This window comes from Gymnoscopelus braueri, assembly GCF_963280865.1.
Source record: "Gymnoscopelus braueri genome assembly, chromosome: 5".
Taxonomy (NCBI): domain Eukaryota; kingdom Metazoa; phylum Chordata; class Actinopteri; order Myctophiformes; family Myctophidae; genus Gymnoscopelus; species Gymnoscopelus braueri.
Genome location: NC_137606.1, coordinates 36,595,943 through 36,616,004, shown reverse-complemented (window position 1 = coordinate 36,616,004; position 20,062 = coordinate 36,595,943). Strand labels below are relative to the sequence as shown.

General features: G+C 41.7%; 1 protein-coding gene across 1 annotated transcript; it reads left to right on the top strand.

Moving 5' to 3' along the window:
* Positions 1–9,208: 9,208 nt before the first annotated feature.
* On the top strand, positions 9,209–18,221 carry il10ra (interleukin 10 receptor, alpha). The gene is made up of 7 exons (XM_080428546.1): positions 9,209–9,550; positions 10,577–10,697; positions 13,409–13,581; positions 14,141–14,286; positions 14,690–14,855; positions 14,977–15,095; positions 16,425–18,221. The coding sequence occupies exons 1-7, from the start codon at positions 9,457–9,459 to the stop codon at positions 17,337–17,339; spliced, it is 1,734 nt and encodes a 577-aa protein (XP_080284672.1). The 5' UTR covers positions 9,209–9,456; the 3' UTR covers positions 17,340–18,221.
* The last annotated feature ends 1,841 nt before the right edge of the window (positions 18,222–20,062 follow it).

The window sequence follows — 20,062 nt, the reverse complement described above, 5'->3', positions numbered from 1 at the left end:
TTTGAATCAATAGAGCTTTTCATGGCAGCCATGCATGACATAAGTAGTAGTGTAATGTTACCAAAAATAATAATTAAGGCTGTGTTCCATGTAGTGTAGCAGAGTCTTCCAGTAAGCCAACATGCACAGTAGCAGCACCCTGTGTCTGTTTGACCTACTGAATAGAACACAACCTTAATGAGTATAATTGGTAACACCTGTGAAGGAAGTAACATTACACAACTATTTGTTAATATGGCTGCAAGTGCAAATTGTCTGACTGAAATTGGCAACTGAATTTTGCTAATTCTAAACTATAAATGAGACAAAATCTACTGAATTAGACATTTGTAAAAATGTGTACAAAAAAACAAAAAAAGAAGGACAAAAACATTCAATGCCCATTTCATTCGACTTGTTGTGTATGATATACAAACAACACTGTAAATTATGATGTTGTAGTGTAGCAACAACGCTCATACAGTATGTTTCAATGTGTCAGTGGATATAAGTGCGGTACTGGTACAATGGGACAAAAGCAAGAAATTAAAGTCAAATGTCCCAGATTCCCCTGGAAACTGGTATCATCATTTACCTCTTCCGGATTGTTAACCTCTGCCAGGATATTCCTGCAACTTTATTGGCACACATGACATCACACAATTACAGGTGTAAAAGAGATTTTTTTTGTGTAAACTATCAACATTTGCAGTTACAAGGAAGAGTTAAGAGAACATGTGAAGGTTTTTCCTTGGCCTATAGGGAGTGTGCGTGCAAAGTTGAATGCCGATCGGTCCAGTTAGGTAAAAACGTGAATCGGTCTGTTATAGCGCCACCATGAGGCTGATTTGAAAAATGTAGGATGTCATTTCTTCCTTGGCCCAGTGGGAATATGCTTGCAATTTTTTTTCGGCAATCGAACGCTGCGTTCATGATTTGAGGCATTTTGTTCAAAACGGGCCACTCCAACAAACTCCAGAAGCCAATCTTAGCCAGATCAGATCCGTCTTGAACACATGACTATAGAGATAATGTGCACTGATTTGCGTGATGTTTGGACAAAATCTGTAGGAGTATTTAAAAAAACTGTGTTTAGCAAAAATGGGCCTCCTGGTGGTACTATAACAGGCTGCTGTGCTCTAGCCTCCAGGGAGTGTGTGTGCACAGTTTCACGCCGATTGGTCCAACGGTGCTGGCGATTAGCTGCTCACAGACAGACAAGCTGTGAGACCTGCACCAAGAATATGGACCAGAACTAGCCAATCAGGTGCCCGTTAATATAGCTTTTGGGATCTACACCATTAGTCATGACATTACATTACAGTCATTTATCAGACACCTTTATCCAAAGCAACTTACAATAAGTGCATTCAACATAGGCAAGAAAACTATTAATCACCAGAAGTCTTGAGTGCATTCTCTTCTATACAAGCAACTAAGAGCATACCTAGCGCTAAGGTAAAAGTGCAATATATCAGCTACCTACTTTCTTAAACAGATGAGACAAATAGGAAAATCAAATGAGCAAGAGCTAAGACAAATAAGTGTATCAAATTAACAAAATCCAATAAAACAAGAGCTCATACAAATAATTGACACCAAGTAGGCAAGGCTAAGAGGAAGGGTGAGGGTAGTGTTTCCTGAAGAGGTGGGTTTTCAGCCTGTGGCGAAAGATGGGCAGTGACTCTGCTGTATCAGTGGGGAGTTCTTTCCACCACTGTGGGGCCAGAACAGAGAAAAGCTGTGACCGTGTAGATCGGCAAGAAGGACCTCTGAGTGTAGTCAGTCAGTAGTGTAGTCAATTCCAAGAGGGAAATAGCAAGAGTCACGATCTCCCGTTTACTTCCCGTATCTGCGTGACGTACTGTAGGTGGGTGGCTTTTTAGGACACAGGAAGCAGGTTGGAGTCTATTGATTCCAATGGAAGAGTGAACGTGAACACAGCTTCTGAACCATTCTTTAGCTCCATGGTCATTGAACTAAATATTGGACCCGATCGTCACAAGACACACAATATGTACAAGATTTTCATACTAAAATAGCTTTTTTTAGAGAGGAGAAAATCAACTTTGTGATCGACTTTTCTCTATCCCAGCAACACACTCTCACGAGATTTGGGAAGATATCTGAAGAGTCCATCTGCAGTCTGACGGACGTGACATAGAGGGCTCTGTCCCTTATATTATATTTGTATTATTATATTATATTTTAACTCTATGCTCTGTCCCTATAATATGCTCTACAAACTGATAAACTGAGATCGGGGGGAGAAGCCCGATCTCAGTCAAAGGTTTTTAACGAGGGAATATTCAATATCTGGCTCAATTTTGGGGCTCTGGCTCATGGACTAAATGCCTAATTTGCATATTTAAATGTACAATTTCAGAAAACTTGTAATACGATAAACCATTGTCTTCATGTAAGTAATCAACTGGGGAAGTTTCATTATGATAACTATTTTTAAAATGTTGTCATTTTTTTTACCTGTCATGTACGTAACAAAATGTGTGATAAATATGAAAAAGCTGCTCCCGTGAAAAGGTTATCATATATTTATTTACTTATATTGACCCTATAAACAATTTAATATAGGTATGGTTTTGCCCACTCTTTAGATGATGAAATATTGTCTGGCTCATGGACTATTGATAATGTTAAATAAATCTATGCACAAAATATCTTAGTTACACCAACAATGTTGTTGTGAAGAAGGTTTTTTCTAATTGGTGAAGATTATCGCTATCTATGTCAGTTGACAAGCCTGCTGTAAACCAATGGTTCTCAAAGTGGGGTCCAGGGACCACCAGGGGTCCAATTGAGGGGATTCCAGGGGGTCCCCAGCAAAGAGAGTTACAGTTTAACCACTTTAACCCTATTTTATACTTTGATAATCAAAAATGGCTGATCTGCAAGCTCACGTGGTCACACATATATCGATTTGGGGGTCCATGAAATTGTTTGAGAACCACTGCTGTAAACTGTCCCCTGCCTTGCGCTGCCTTACTACCTCTCGCGAAGCATTAATGTGTCACGGGGACATACAGTACAACGTTTGATTGATTGGTCATAGTTACAAACATAGGAGTTAAACAAGGAGTACCCTGTCCTGTATTACAGAGCAATGAAAGATTGTTGCTCATTTTAGCACCACTAGAGGGCGATGTTTTACAGTACATGTAGGCTATACAGTACATGTAGGATATTTGGATTTTGGAGGTACAGTAATGAGCTTTGATACTGTCCTCTTCAAACATGTACAATACTGCTGACAGTATTGTCCATTCATCCTTACCTCATTCTCAGTGTTGTTATTCTGTTTTGCTATCATCTGCAGAAGAGAAAACACGACAGTCACACTGGACAAAATCACTTGATCTAGTTAGCCCTAGAATGTCTGTGATCTTACATACATTTCAAGTATTCCAAATACACAGTCATAGATCTCTCTCGGTCCCCCACTGTGTAGTGCCTATCTGCGCGGCCATAAAAGTGCTCTAAACTCCGTCTGTACTCACCCAATAATTAATTCCTAAGACGTGTAGTCATATTTTGTCCTCTAGTTTCATATCCATGTGAAAGTTCTGCCAGAAAACGTGTGTTTAGTCAAATATCTCCACTTTTTCACGAGCTGCACACGGACGTCTTTCTGTACGACGCGAGGGGCCAGGAATGATTGCAGCACTGAATATACGTAACTTCCTTTAGGACGCACAAATGTTTGGGACACACAATTGGCAGGTGATGATTCATTACCCCGCAGCAATCACAAGCACCTGTCAATTGTGTGTCCCAAACATTTGTGCGTCCTAAAGGAAGTTACGTATATTCGGTGCTGCAATCATTCCTGGCCCCTCGCGTCGTACAGAAAGACGTCCGTGTGCAGCTCGTGAAAAAGTGGAGATATTTGACTAAACACACGTTTTCTGGCAGAACTTTCACATGGATATGAAACTAGAGGACAAAATATGACTACACGTCTTAGGAATTAATTATTGGGTGAGTACAGACGGAGTTTAGAGCACTTTTATGGCCGCGCAGATAGGCACTACACAGTGGGGGACCGAGAGAGATCTATGACTGTGTATTTGGAATACTTGAAATGTATGTAAGATCACAGACATTCTAGGGCTATTGATCTAGTCTGACACTGTGGTTATTTAACAGGAACTGAAACAGAAAAACAGGAGAAAAAAAGAAAAACATGTTGAGAAACAAATACGACCATTATGCTAGTTTATTACACGGCTTGGTTGAATGACTGATTCTGATTGGTCAATCATCGGTCATTATTTCTGGATAATGACCGACGAGCTCTATAACGGACCGCTGGCCGCTGCTAATCAGAGACTCAGAACACCTGCTCATGTCAACCTGCGCTGCTTGGTTTCTGTTATCCAACATGTAAACAAACAAACAATGTCATTTACAACAAAACGTTGCTCTCAAGAATGTTTTTGAAAACGTTTGAAGTGAGAAATAGACGATGCATTGACCGACAAGGGATTGTATTTGAAATGTATTCACAGTCTACACTTCCTTGTTTATGGTGGCGCACCAACGGGGGAATACCAAAACGCTCGCCCCAAAACACAGTCGCCCCGGCGGTATTACAGGCAAATCGGCGGTATAAAGAATAGGGGTGAGTGTGTTTTGGGGCGAGTATTCCCGTTACCTTATGGACTACTGTCATTTGTTTTCCGAGGCGAACTTGTCCGCCCAGCCCAATACTTATGGAATACTTTCATTGCCGTAATCGTAAGCAAGGAAATACTTCGTTTTGTTGTTACTTTTGGGTCAATTTATTTATTAAATAGCCTAAATAAACTAAACTGCAATTCAATAACCACCTCCTCATACATTATCCCTTGCATAACTTATATGGCAATCTGATCTGGTCACCTAACAGATGATACTGTCGTCTACTGTGGGTTATAAAGTTAGGAGATTTGACTGATTTTACTCAAATAATATATGCTGTACACAATCATATACATATCTGTCAAAAAGACTAAACACAAAAAAAAAAACTTGATGGCTTATTTCCATTGTGGTCCTTTGATATAAAACATAATAGACAAAGGGAAGGATAGCCTGCTATTACTGGCAAAGGAGAAAGTCAACTTAGTCTTCAACTCAGACATCTACTCATAATTTACCCTATAAGTGGAAATGCTGTATTTGTGAGAGATATCAGGGTTAAAAGATGATTAATTGTTGAAGTCAGCTTCTTATGTTTTTCCTCAGACAGTGTTTTTCAAAAGGATGGTTCATCATTAGCCTGGTTCCAGACGAATCTGCCTTTGCAAAATTGCATCGCACTTTAGCCCTCGGCAGATTAGGTCTGGCCCCCCTCCATAGAGATTCCATTTCTCTCCCTCCGCAGTTGTGCGGAACCAACCAGGGCCCAGTATCCAAATGTGGGCGGGCTTATCACCTTATTTGGAGCAATGACGTACAAGGAAGCACTGCTCTGATTGGTTCGTGAACAAGGAAGCACTGCTCTGATTGGTTTAGGTCTAACCAATAGAGTCCGTTTGGATCTTTTTGTAACCGCCCCTTGGAGAAAAATCTATCGTTGATAGGGACCAGACTAATATCCACGCAGTGTGTCGTGTGATATTGTCTGGCCACGCGAGGCTAGTTCATCATACTTTGACTAACTGGTTAGATAGTGAAGGAATCAAAGATTCCCAGATATTTAAGAAAATGTACCCACAGATAAGTAGATAGATAAAAGGCCATTACTGGACATGTTTGTATTAATTACAGTGGTAATTTAATTTAATAATGAATGTAACATGGTAAATGGTCTGGACTTTATCCAAAGCACGTTACATTCACACATTCAGACTCACATATACCAACTAACCATATGGCACCAACCTCCTCCTCATCAGGAGCAGTTGGTTCAATGTCTTGCTCATATACTGCACTTTGATACTAACCCAGGGGGAACTGGGGATCAAATCAATTACCTTCCAATTTCCAAGCGGCCACTCTACCTCCTGACCCACTGCCTCCCTCCATTCCACCTCCTGGGCCCCAATCTTACGCCCCAATCTTCCACAGAGAGCAGGACAACAAGGATAACAAAAATAGCAGCAGTGTTTCAAACAATCTAATTTTATAGCTAAAGAGTACACACTACACAATAATGTTTCTGAGAACAATTGAGGGGAGAAATAGGCAATGCGGTAAAATAAACATGATTCATATTGGATCAGCACTGCCTTCATAGTTTTTACTTTGTGGTCTTCAGTGACCTCCAGGTGGGTCGTGCCCAAAATGAGCATTTATGGTGGCTAAAAGACTTCAAAATGCCACTTCCCTTTAAATTGTGTTGATTGATTCGATGATACATGATACACTGAGGGTGCATTTTGAAGTTCCTCATTGACTCATTAAAAAGAATCGGTATCATTTTAGATTTGAGCTATATAGCAAGCAACACACATTTTTCAGAAACTGTTAGGATTTATAAGGCATTTGTAGAACCGGCCTCAGGCATAGAGTTAAAAATAATAGAGAGGGCACCGGATATCCCCTCCCATCCACTTGCATTGAGTTGCTCACCCCAGCGCATGAAGCGAATTCACCCCTTCTTCCGGGTTGAAAATGTGATGGGCGCGGCCTATTTGGGCTTCTGCACGTCACAGAAGTGACGCGTTTTACGTCACAGAGGTGCACAGCCATAGATATAGAAACCTAGATACCTCATTGGCCTCTGCAGTTCATTGTAACGACTGGTCTCTCAATACAAGGCTCTTCCGGGGGCTGTTTGACTACTGACCAATCACATCACGTTAACTACTGGCCAATCACAGCGCGTCTAACTGACTAGTTGCTGCGCGGCTGCCTCTTAAGAAAAGACCCACCCCACCTGCCTCTGATTGGCCTACCGAACGCCCCCTTCTGTGACGCACACGGAAGTTTCCAGCTTGCCCCCGGAAGCATAGAGGAAGCGGAAGTGCGTCCGAGATGCCGACGCTTCAGAGCCAGAGGAGGCGTCTACCTTTATATGTCTATGTGCACAGCCCCGTGCGCAAGCTCGTGAGTCAAGCCCATTGGTCGAAACCGTTTTCGCTCATTCGTGTACAGTGGCCCCACCTGCAGTACCTATGAATGGCCAACATGTCCAATGTGCTTCAATGCAACCACTGGGTTCTGGGGGCTTGGCCTCAGGTCTTAATGGGTTAAACACAAGACACAGTGGTAGCACTTTAAACATAACAGTTTTGTTAGATTATAAGACATTTATAAGCGGTTATAAGACACTTGTTAACAGTTTCTAGACTGCTTAAAGGGATACAAACACTTCCGGGGTGATTTTAATGGCTACTCTGGCTTTTGTGTGCACACCAGGCAGTTTCTAAGTTTCTTGGTTCAGTGTTTTGATATTTGATATTCATTTGTACTACACATCCCCTTCCTTTATAAACCCATTGTGACTTCAAACACATTCCATTTTAACCATGTTAGATTAATTGAAAACTAATTTCCTTGGTTCTGGTGACTGATATTGGCCGGGTTTCCCAAACGAATTTCAGCTCGTGCATAGCCTAGAAGCTGCGTAAGAGCCTCCACGCAGCTGCGCAGTAGCAACCCCGCTACGCACTATCTTCGTTAGTAGCAGCTGTGTGTGCCCTATACGTGCCATCTAAACTGGCTTCAGGAGACACCATCGTCATAGGTTCTCAAGCGCACGGCGTTACGTGTGTGCTAAAACTACAAACGGGAGACAGCATGCACGTAAAGACCTCCTGTACGAAGCCTACGTAAAGCCTACGTAAACTACGTAGTGCTGTCCTACGCTACACAGCAGTTTAAACACCCTTTGCGAATATATACAGTGAAATGGATCATAAAAATACCAGAGCCAACTGTCAGATGTCCTGAAGCAGTCCACTCCAAATACAACTTTTGAATAATATATTTATGAATTGAATTACAGCAGTGAGGTGACATCTGCAAGGTAAAATAAAACACTAAAGTGTCCCCATTATGCAAGTAAATTAAATATACTTAAAATACCAAAAGTAAAGGTATGCAGAATGTCCCATTTCCCAAATTTAATATGTATTAAAATCTTTTGAAAATAGCAGATCTACAAGCTTGTGAGGCGTTGTGAGCTTGTAGATCTGCTATTTTCAAAAGATTTTTTATTTTCATAAACATGGCGAGCGCAACAGCTGTCACTTTGTGAGAGGAACTGGGGACTTTCATCATAACGTTTAACTATAAAACTTCGAAATTAAGGAAACATGTTTAGCTCAGCATCATTTATATACCTTTAGTTAACTTGGCATATGCTTAATATTTTTATCAGACGATCGGATCATCCGTGAGAGTACAATTTGTAAACTTCGGGTTCATGCATAGAGGACGAAGCAGCGCAGCCGCCCGCCCTACCCAAAAGAACAATCTGCAAGCTATAGACACGGCATGTCGCAGTGCGTTGACAGCTTGTATGTCTGTTTTTTGGGGTAGGCATCGCACGTTACGCACCGGCGCGGCCGTATATATATATATATATATATATATATATATATATATATATATATATATATATATATATATATATATACGGCCGCGCCGGTGCGTAACGTGCGATGCCTACCCCAATATATATATATATATATATATATACTATATATATATATATATATATAGTACAGTGAAACCTGGGGAATTCCTTGGCCTCCTGGTGAACCCGAAGTACTTGGCCTCCTGGTGAACCCGAAGTACTATATATATATATATATATATATATATATATATAGGAAACACCATCGTATAGGAAACACCATCGTCGTAGGTTCCCAAGTCCACGGCGTTACGTGTCTGCTAAAACGCTTTTTTTTTTCTTGTCCACCTTTGGAGTTACATCATGACAAGGTAATTACACAACCCAAACCTCTACCAAAGTGTTCTTGCCCTTTAGATATTTTTAAAATATCCCTTTCCCTTTGAACAAGAAGTGATTATCAGATATCTTGTATGTATCTAAACTGAATTTGCAATAATATGGAATGGGGAATTCCTTGGCCTCCCCAGGTTTCACTGTACTATATATCATAAGAAAAGAGGAACAAAGTACTCACAGTACAAAGAGTACAGGCTCAGTGGAGAGAAATGTCACCAGTACATCACAGCAGGAAGCACATCAGCTGAGAGGGTGGAAGTTGAGAAACGGAGACTGGGGAGAGTTTGTCTTTGTGGTAATGTCATAAGGGAAAACCACGTCCGACTTCTCAACGGCTGTTACTTCTTCTCTAGATGAACAGAGAGCACTGACACAGAGTCACTGAATCGTTCATAGTACACGGTACTTTTAGCATACACTGAACAGTGAATACTGTGACAAACGTGGATTGAGGGGAGATGTTTCTTAGGTCAAGTTTGCTCCTTCACTGAATGGATTGAGAGATTAAGCTTTATGATATCTTCGAGGACGTATGTTTGGATATTGTGTGGATTATGAGGCTTTTTGATCACTGGCTGATGAAAATGGAGAGAAGCAACAAGATATCTATTCTTATCTTTCTGATGACCTTTACAAGCTGTGGGTCAGGTAATTTGCTTTTTGCTTTGTATTCTGTAAAGACTTTATTTTATGTATTGAATCGAAAATACACAATGATGATACTGTCTCTAAATACAAGTATCGTATAATTCTGCAAATCCCCCCCCTCTGACTTTGAAATTAAGGAGAGCAACAACCCAGTAACAGCAAGGAGCATTACTATACATTTGTATTAATAGTTTAGTTTTCCCTTAAGAATCTTTGGTTTCCCAGTGTCTTTTCTAATCATTATATTATCTAGTCATTATTTCTGACATGATTAAAATTTCCAGAACTGGCATAGAAAATACATTAGATGGTTCAAATATTTGTCTATAGAAGCATATTTTACATCTTTCAACCCTGTCTCTCAGAGACATACAAAACACACTTCTTTAGATAGTTTCAGGTCAGACACTCTATTCTACCTTGTTTTCCTGAAGAAACTGGCACCAACCCTATTGATAGTTTCCTTTAATTTGACCCGCTGTCCAGGGGTAAAAAATCTCCATTTTGAAATGTCCACCTCTGAATATGATCAAAACTGTATAGGATCGTATTTTGGGGTATATCCCGGCACACTACCCGCCAAAAAATGGGACTATTCTCACCTCAATACACAATACACTCTCTCTATGCAAGACATATTGCCTATTGCAATTTAAGGTAGATCATAGAGCTCACATTTCCCAGGCCAAATTAGCTAGCATCTACCCTAACGTCAACCTACTTGTGACAAATTCAATGATGCGACTTATTATTATTATTATTAATAATAATAATAATTGTATTATTATTATTATTATTCATGTTTGCATTCTTTATACACACATACAGTACATACATTGGTTGAACTCATATTTGATCATATGTGAAGCGAAAGAAAACAATAATTATAAACTCCAAAATAATGTACTTAGTGTGAGGTGATTTCCTTGAATTTCATATAATACAGTATCTAGCTTCCAGTGCTTTAATTGAATTGCTTTTGTGACAGTGTCCTGAGGTGTGTAACATATGTTTCTCTGTTAATAGGTTTAGACCTTCCACAGCCTGTTAAGCTAGTGCTGGATATGTGGGATGGGGAGGTTACAGCGGTTTGGGACCGACCTGTGGATGCTCCGCTGAATGTCCAATACAATGTACAGATGGAAAGGTACTTTTCTATTCACCCTCTATAAAAAAAACTTTTATCAATATCAAACATTCCTTTTCCCCTTTATTTCCAAATTAAACATGTCCAATTAAAATTTCCCAATTCAAATAACATTTTCCAATTACAATTGTCTCATATTATTTATATTTTTCTTCTCCCTTTCAGTTCCTATGCTTTTGCTGTTATACAGTATGGTATATTAACTATTAACTAACGTAGTGAAATAATAAAAAAATATTAAACAAATAATAATAATAATAATAACTTTATTTATATAGCGCCTTTCAAAAACAAGTTACAAAGTGCTTTACAATAACAACAGTTACATTTTACAAATGTACAAATCAGACATTAAATTGCATAAATAGTACACAGTTCATACAGTTCATACTCTAAGAAAAAGCTGTGCAATAGAGGTGAGTTTTTAGAAGAGATTTAAAAGAGGACACTGAGTTTGCCTGCCTGAGGTTCCCAGGCAATGAGTTCCACAGCCGAGGGGCCCGAACGGCAAAAGCCCGGTCGCCCTTTGTGACAAGACAAGAATTTGGTACAGTCAACAAGGCCCTGCTGGATGATCTCATGCAGCGGCCTGGCCTATAAGGAGTTAGAAGATCACATATATACACAGGAGCCTGACCATTTAGGGCCTTAAAAACAAGCAGTAAAATCTTAAAATCAATTCTAAAACTCACAGGTAACCAATGAAGGGCCGCAAGGACTGGTGTAATGTGGTCACCTCTCGTTGTGCGGGTCAGGAGCCTAGCAGCTGAATTTTGTATCAGTTGCAATCTATGAATATTTTTCTTACTGATCCCTGAATAAAGTGCATTGCAATCGTCAAGTCTGGAGGAAATAAAAGCGTGAATGACCTTTTCTAGGTCTGCAGTTGTAAGGAAAGGCCTGACCTTTGCTAATTGTCTCAGCTGGACAAAGCAGGACTGAACTACTGTTGTTACCTGGATGTCAAAAGACAGCTCTGGGTCAAACATGACACCCAGGTTACGGGACTTCTTTTTAACAGCTTTGGAGAGGGAACCGAGACTTGAAGTGAGGTTATCAACAATATCTGTGTTGGGGCAGGAGGGGGTGAATATAATTACTTCTGTTTTTGATTCATTTAATTGAAGGAAGTTTTTGACATCCATTGTTTGATGTCATTGAAACAGGACTCAATGCATGCGACATCAGTGTAGCCAGGTTTTACGGGGACATACCATTGAGTGTCGTCTGCATAGCAGTGGAAAGATATTTTATGTTTATGCATAATTTGCCCCAAGGGTAGCATATATATAATAAATAAAATGGGACCCAGGATCGAACCTTGGGGAACTCCGCAAAACAGAGGGGAAGAAGAGGAGGAGGCATCACCTAGTGAAACAGAAAATGACCTGTTTGCTAGGTAGGAGCATAGCCAGTCCAGAGCCACTTCACAGATACCAACATTGGTTTTCAGACGGCTGATCAGAACACCATGGTCCACTGTGTCAAATGCCGAACTAAGGTCCAGGAGAATTAAAATGGAGTACAGGCCTTTGTCGGCTGCAAGCAACAAGTCATTTGTGACTTTAACTAAGGCAGTCTCCGTGCTGTGTTGGGCACGGAAACTAGATTGAAATGCTTCAAAGATATGGTTATCTTTCATATGTAAAATAAGTTGTGTGGCGACAACTTTTTCTAAAATCTTTGATAAAAAAGGCAGCTTGGAGATGGGTCTAAAATTACTTAATATAGAAGGGTCTAGAGAAGGCTTTTTTAAAAGGGGGTAGACGGTGGCATGTTTAAAATAGGAGGGGAAAATACCAGAAGTGAGTGAGCCATTTACAATAGATAAAAGATCTGGACCAACTGTCTGAAATTTAGCTTTTAAAAACCAGGTGGGCATGCAGTCAGAGGGGCAGGTGGAAGATTTGGAAAGTGCAACAGTGCGTTCCAAAGTTGACAGGGAGATTTCACTGAAATTAGTTAGTGCTGGATTTGGACTAAAATCAGCATCACTTTCTCTATAATCAGTGTTAAAATGCTGTCGAATCTCCGTTACCTTGTTTAAAAAGTAATTTAAAAATTCTTCACATTTCTCTGGGGAGGATTCCACGGGTTGACTAGGGGGGGGACCAATCACAGAATTTATAGTTTTGAAGAGAACTCTGGGATTATGTCCCTCTTTAGCAATTAGATCTGAAAAATAAGAGTGTCTTGCCACCTTGATTGCAGTTTGATATGAAAACATAAAAACTTTTAGGGAGGCATGGGAGACAACATTTTTTTCCTTTTTCCACAGCCGCTCAGCCTTCCTACATTGTCTCTTTAAGGACCTTATTTCCTCATTTAACCAGGGCGTCACAGAGGGTTTTGGTGTTTTAAATCTGACTGGAGCTAAAAAGTCTAAAATGCTTGTGCAGGAACTGTTAAAAGCACTAACACGCTCATCAACAGAGAGGCCACCTTGTTCAACAGATTGACGGGTAAAAATGTCACAAAAGCGGGAAACAGACAGTGAATTTAGAGGTCGGGAGCGGATCATTGAGGGAGTTTTTAGGTCGGGGGAGGGAAGTGGTACCTGAAAAAACACTGCACAATGGGTGCAAACCCTGCCTGCATCTTTTGTGCTACTTCTCTGAAACAGATTTTCTTAGGTGCATTTTTTTTTTTTAAATGTCCAAAAATGTCTACAAGACAGGAGGTAACCAGTAGCCTATGTATTCCATTCTCAGGTATGGTGTTCCATGGACTAATGTGACCAGCTGCATGGGGATTGAGGTACCCCACTGCGACCTCACTCATCTCATCCAGGACTACCAGGCGCCCTACAAAGTCAGAGTTCAGTTGTTGATGTCGGACAGAGTGTCAAAGTGGACAGTGATGAAGAAGTTCCTCCCAAATGAAAGTGAGCAAATCTTTGTATAAGATCAGCGTATAGCCTGAGGGTGTCTTAAGTGGTGTTGTAAGAGCCATATATATGATCGTTATTTCTTATTTGATGACGTCACCGCAGGGCTTGGTCAAGGCCCAGGTCGCCTAGGTATTTTAACAAGGTCCCTTATCAAGCGCAGGTGTTGCCAGTGGCAGAGGCATATTTGTTAATGAGGGCTGGTGATCTGTAAGCGTTGACTGTTTTTTTTTGCCTTATTTATTTATTTAACTGTATGCTGAAGTGACTGACAAGTGACAGAGAATAAATCGTTGTTTTTTTTAAATCAACGGACACGTTGTGGACATCAGTGTGTAGCTGAACTGCATGCATTACTGGTTGCCGATGGCCAGGGATTAACCCTGGCCATCGGCAACCAGTAATGCATGCCAGAAGTATAGGACTTTTGACACTACAGGTGTAGAGATACAACACTCCACCCCAACATTGCAGGAACATACAGTGCCCACACAGTTCATGTCATTATTACTCAATGTCATGGTAATTCATTTCTCTTCCTGTTCTGGTTCTATAGGCAAACTACGGCCTCCTTCACTCACCCTGGTGGCGACTTCCACTACTCTGACAGTCAAAGTTCATGCAAAGCCTATTTTCAAGAAGCTCTTCCCCTTTGGGGTGACATACACAGTCTATTTGCAGGAGAGAGGACGCGAAAATAAGGTGGGGACAAGAAGTGGATTGAAATAATTTTGGGCCTTCTACTTTTGAAAAATATATAAACATCATTTAATAAATCCACAGTTTGCTTGTTTGTTTGTTGCAATCTATGTACAAGATTTTATTCAATATAGAACATGTATTCTGCACTGTGTGGGCAACAAAAAACAACCGCACAGCGCACAGAAATAACATGTCTGTTTGTAAGACCAAGGGTTCAATGACCTATACTATATAAGTGTGTAGAAATGACTAGACACAGTAGTTCTTTACTGTACTCTAGACCGGATATCAGCACTGAACAGTAAATACAAACCAGGCTTTCCACTGGTATTGCAGAAATCCTGGTGATGTGCGGTTTGTATAATATAGTGAATTAAATACATTTTTCATTTTTGCCCTGCAGACTACCCCAGTATATCTACACAGTTATGACATAAATGAAGAAACACATATGTTTGATTCCCTCAAATGGGGGACAGAGTATTGTGTCAGCATCATGGTAATGAGCAACGCAGGTCCTTCTGTAAGCCATGTGTCACCACAAGAGTGTCTACTGTTACCTGAACAAGGTTAGCGCAACACAAAACATTAGGGCTTCCATTTCAAGGCTAATGCTCAATGCATTGCCTCCCATTGTCTTATTGGCGCCCAGTAAACTCATGTTGTTGTTGTTGTTTTTGCTCCCTCCAGAGTGGTACATAATAGCTGTGTCATCCCTGTCGATCATGGGTGTTATGATATTTCTTGTCATCGTGCTTGCTATCATCTGCTGCTTCCTGAGGCATCCAGAGAAAACACCTACCGCTCTGGCAAGTATACTTTAATTCCAGTATATGGAGAAAAAATACATTTGCTCGGACTGCTACCACACTTTGACCGACAGTGTGGTAGCATGCACTCACATTCACATTGGACACCACAGACGTGCACGCTCTCTGCGTCCCTGAGAAGGTCCGGTTCATTTTGATACGCTTCGCCACTGATATATATATATGTTACAGTATGATTGGAGAACCAGTACGATTGAAGAAAGCGCGCTCGTTTTTACCACCCACCCAGCACTAGAGGGAGCCACAAGCCAGGCTTGTGCACAAACATATATGGCCACACACACACACACACACAGTCACACACACAGTCACACACACACACACACACACGCACGCGCATGCGCTCATGCTTTTTTTGGTTTGTTGAAAGCAGGACTGTTTAGATACTTTTATTGTGTTCTGGCTTTTGTTTTACTTTCTCCCTGACACACACACACACACACACACACACACACACACACACACACACACACACACACACACACACACACACACACACACACACACACACACACACACACAGTGATCCATGAAAAGAACTATTCTGTCCCTATCGGTTTACAAATCAAACGGCGCTGAGTCGACTAGTGGAGCATCGGCCGGTCAGCGCGGGCACTCGCGCCTGGAGGCGCGAGGGCGCGCTTCCTCGGCCTCAAGCTCCACTAAGTCGGCGCGCCGTGCGTGTGAACGCGTGTTCAGCGTTCCCCTCATAGATATTATGGTTCCCCTAGCGTAGCTTCCTGGTTGCTATGTGGGGGGGAACAACAAAAGACAGGTCTCCGTCGGCGCATCAAAGCCCCGCCTCTCCGCGCTCTCCTTCTCCTCCTCGGAGGAGGAGGAGAAGGAGAGAAGGAGAGGACGGGACGGTTTATTACGCGAGGAGGAGGAGGAGGAGGCTCCTCTTCCTCGCGAGCCTCGCGTAATAACCCCCCGCCTCGCAGCGCCGTCCTCCTTCTCCTCCTCGCGAGCCTCGCTAATAAACCCTGTCTCGAAAAGCCCCGCCTCGCCCCGAAGGAGCCCCGTGCCTAAAAACGAGCGCTCTGTCTTCAATCGTACTGGTTCTCCAAACGTACTGTGACATATATATATATATATATATATATATATATATATATATATATATATATATACACACACACACACACACACACACACACACACACACACACACACACACACACACACACACACACAATCCATGGCATAATTACAGCCTACCAGTGTATTTTTTATAGTCCATCTAGCTCCTCTCCTCAGACCTAATGTAAGCTACTGTGAATACTAACAGAACCTTCATCTTCATCACAGAAATCACCCAAAAGCGGCTGGTCCCCACTTACAGCAACAGAGGCCCCGGTGGAGACTGTCACAGACAAGGGCTGGTTCCTGACCATGTCCAGAGGCGAAGTCAAAAACTGTGTTGCAGAACGGCTGATCCCGCAGGCCACCGTAAATAAGGGGGACGAGAACGGGCAAAGTTGGACGAGCATGGACAGTGGTGTGAGCATGCAGTCGAACTCTACGGAAAATGGCAAAGTCAGCCAAGCAGACAGTGGCTGTGTAAGCATGGGGGGCTCAGAGAGTTCTGCCAGCTACAGAAGTGGTACAGGAGAGCTGGAAGACAGGATGAATGCCAACTCAACCAGAAACAGGGAGGATAGTGGGCTTAGATGTCCGATGGACTGTTCTGAGAGTCTGGATGTCCGGGACGCTGATGATAGGAACACTTATCGTACCCAGAGCCCTTCAGCTATGCAGATCCATGCGTGTGATGGAGAGGAGAGTTTAAACCAGATCTGTATAGATACAACAGACACAACACTTGCTGACATTGTCTCAAGCTACAGGGCTGGGCCTCAATCATGTGTCTGTTCAAGAACAGGCCAGTGTGTTTGGTGCCAGACAACAGGGCATTACAGAACTAAAGAGGAAACACAGTACAGAAATCCACATGCTGTTGATGGATTTGTAAGCGGCTGCCATCATATTGTGGATACTTCAGAACGAGACATGTCATTCCCAAGTTACAATCCAAAAACTCATGTTAAAACAGAGACCATAGTCAGCATGGGTGGGCCGGAAACATCACCCAGCCTCCTGGAAGTAGAGGCTTTCCCATTCTTAACAACTCTTTCAACCCTACCGTCCCTAGTGGACAGAGCCATCAGCTGTAGTATCAACACAGTGTCCCTCTCTCTGTGTGATGTAGAACTGACTGATTAATATGGTTTCTGTCGATGTAATGTTTTCTACTCTGTGTGAAATATGACAAAGACACTCAACATGCTGATCCCCCTATAGGCTGCAGTTCGGCTTAAACCCTCTATACTAAAACGGACATGAGTTTCAAATGTACTTTTTACACTCTACACCTACTCTCTTTGACAAAAATAGCAGGTCTTCAAGCTCACAATGCGCTTGCCTTGTTGGCGAATGTTCCCCCCAGAATAGGGATACTGGAGTTCAAGTGGTTACTATAAGTATAAGATGACCATATTTTCAAACACCCAAACCGGGACCTTTATATAAATGTGCACACTCATGCTGTGTATGATCATGCAAGCATGTTCATGTGCGCACATTTATGCATGCGCTGGTGCGCACATGTATACACAGGTTTTCATCAGATGGGGGATAATTGTTTTAGCGCTTGGCACACCTCACTGCACCCTTCAGACAAACATGATAAATGTTCATCCCACATCATAATTTTTTTAAATGGGACAATTTGATAGTGAATGTTGAAAACTGGGACATTTTAGTGTTTTACAGACATTTGTTGGGACCCGGGATATCCATCTAGAAACCTGGACAATCACAGCCAAACCAGGACGTATTGTAACCGCACTTTAATGCTAAGTCTACATATTAAGTAGGCTTTTGGTTTTTGCATGAGACTGCTGTCACACACTTTATGCATATTTGATTGCATTTGTTTTGATATGTTATTTGATATTTTTACTCTTACTCTTATTCTTATATCCAAAATGTAATTGCATTTGAAGTTGAAGTTGGGTTAGGGTTAGTCTGGATGTCCTGTTTCAAGTATCTTACAATTTCCCCATGTTTCTAGCACGTGAGCACAATAAACTGTGCACAACTGTGCAGCTATTGTCTGTGTTTTTATTTGATATGCTCTTAAAGACAGGAATGGACCAAAAGATGAACTGCTCAGATAAACAGCAAACTACTTGCTGTTAACTGTTGTTGCTTCAGGGTTAGGATTTAAAAAAATCTATAGTCTGCAAAAAGTGATAACAGCATATGAGCACAATAAACTCTGCACAACTGCCATTGTTGGTATTTGATATGCTCTTAAAGACAGGAATGGACCAGAAGGATAAACTGCTCGGATAAACAGCAAACTACTTGCCATTAGCTGTTGTTGCTTCAGGGTTATTAGAAAAAGAATATGTAATCTGCTAAAGGTGTTGTGACGGAAGCGGAATAAGTGGTGGGAGGTTTCCGTTGGTGGTGGTGGTGGTGGTGTGGGGGGTTAACAGATAAGAAATTACCTATATATCGGTGCTTCTGAGATTAATCTTGACTCATTCTGCAACATCATATAATAGTAATTCTCCCTTACAATTAATTAAAACAATATTGTATATTTGAAATGAACTCAAACAAATACGTTTATGAGCCTTCTGAGAAGATACACGTTATCCAAGTCATATCATGGTCAAATAATTTCCTCAGAAATGATCATTTCCCCATCCCATGCCAACACTATGCAGTAACTAAAAGTTTAACATTTCCCATTTTTCAATTGAGGATTCCTCATTTTAGTCTAGGCTTCCTTTTTAAAGTGGTTTTAATGGTCTATCTACAGTAGATAAGACAGTAGAGAGACAGGAAACCGAGGGTAGAGCTGGGAACACCATGACGTGGTTGACACACACCATGGTGTGCCCTAAATGCCCTAAATTTGTTCATTTCCCTATGTCAACAACACACATTTCTGTTACGCTTACACCCGGGGATGGAATGTAGGACCCAAAATGCAAAAAAACAGCCACAGGAAACACGGAATGAACTTAAATAGTCTTTACTTAGCAACTCAGGTACACCTCACAGAGCAGACGTCAAAACATAGAAATACTCTTGAAAACAGAAACCCGAGCAGGCACAAAGCACAGGGCAGCAAACGAACAGAAGACAATTATATAGCAACCTACCTTATCACAGAACACTCCTTAAATACACTTACAAGTCCAATTAAACAACAGTCTAGAACTGGGTTACCCAGTGGAACCAGTCTCTCAATCAGGGCCACACAGAGAGGGGAGGGGGTGAGCAGGAGCAGAGTCACAACAGGGCAGTGACGGGCAGATCGTAACACATTTCTTTGTATAGAAGTGAATCTGAATCTTTCGTGTATCGGCATCAAATGTCCAACTCAGTGTCGTTCAGCCACACCCTCGTCTCTGGTCCCACTAGGAAGAGGCCGTCTTCTGAAGGTGGTCTATACAGGGGACAGGTCTGCCAGGCCTCACTTCTTCATAGACGATTTGAAGCAGCCGACACCGGTGGACGTAGGCGGTTCAGCAGGGTCCATTGCCGATGTGGTAGATCTTCTCCTTCAACTCCGTCTCCTAGGTCCCGGATGTAGTGGTATATATACATGTGGGTTCAGCTGACTCCCATTCCTGCTTCCAGGACGGATAAACCTCTTTTATTCACATATTATATAGGGAATCTCCCTTGTTTGTCAATAAAGATGCCTTGCTCAGGTGAACGGTAATTTCTGTGTATGTCGTCTATAAACTGGACTTTAGGGTTTTATTGAACCAAGAGTGACAGGACTGCCACGGCACATCAGCTGGCCCACTCACATAGCGCCTCACCGTCTAGTGTTGTGTGGGAGTATCCCCAGTCGGTGTGCTGGCAGTTGAAATCCACGGTGTAGATGACGGGTGCAGGGACAAGCAGGAGAGCCAACACGG

Excerpts from the sequence above, each read along its gene's own strand:
- il10ra (XM_080428546.1), top strand. The coding sequence starts at position 9,457 with ATGAGGCTTTTTGATCACTGGCTGATGAAAATGGAGAGAAGCAACAAG. Across the intron at positions 10,698-13,408 it reads TACAATGTACAGATGGAAAG|GTATGGTGTTCCATGGACTA; the intron begins GTACTTTTCTAT and ends TTCCATTCTCAG. Across the intron at positions 13,582-14,140 it reads GAAGTTCCTCCCAAATGAAA|GCAAACTACGGCCTCCTTCA; the intron begins GTGAGCAAATCT and ends CTGGTTCTATAG.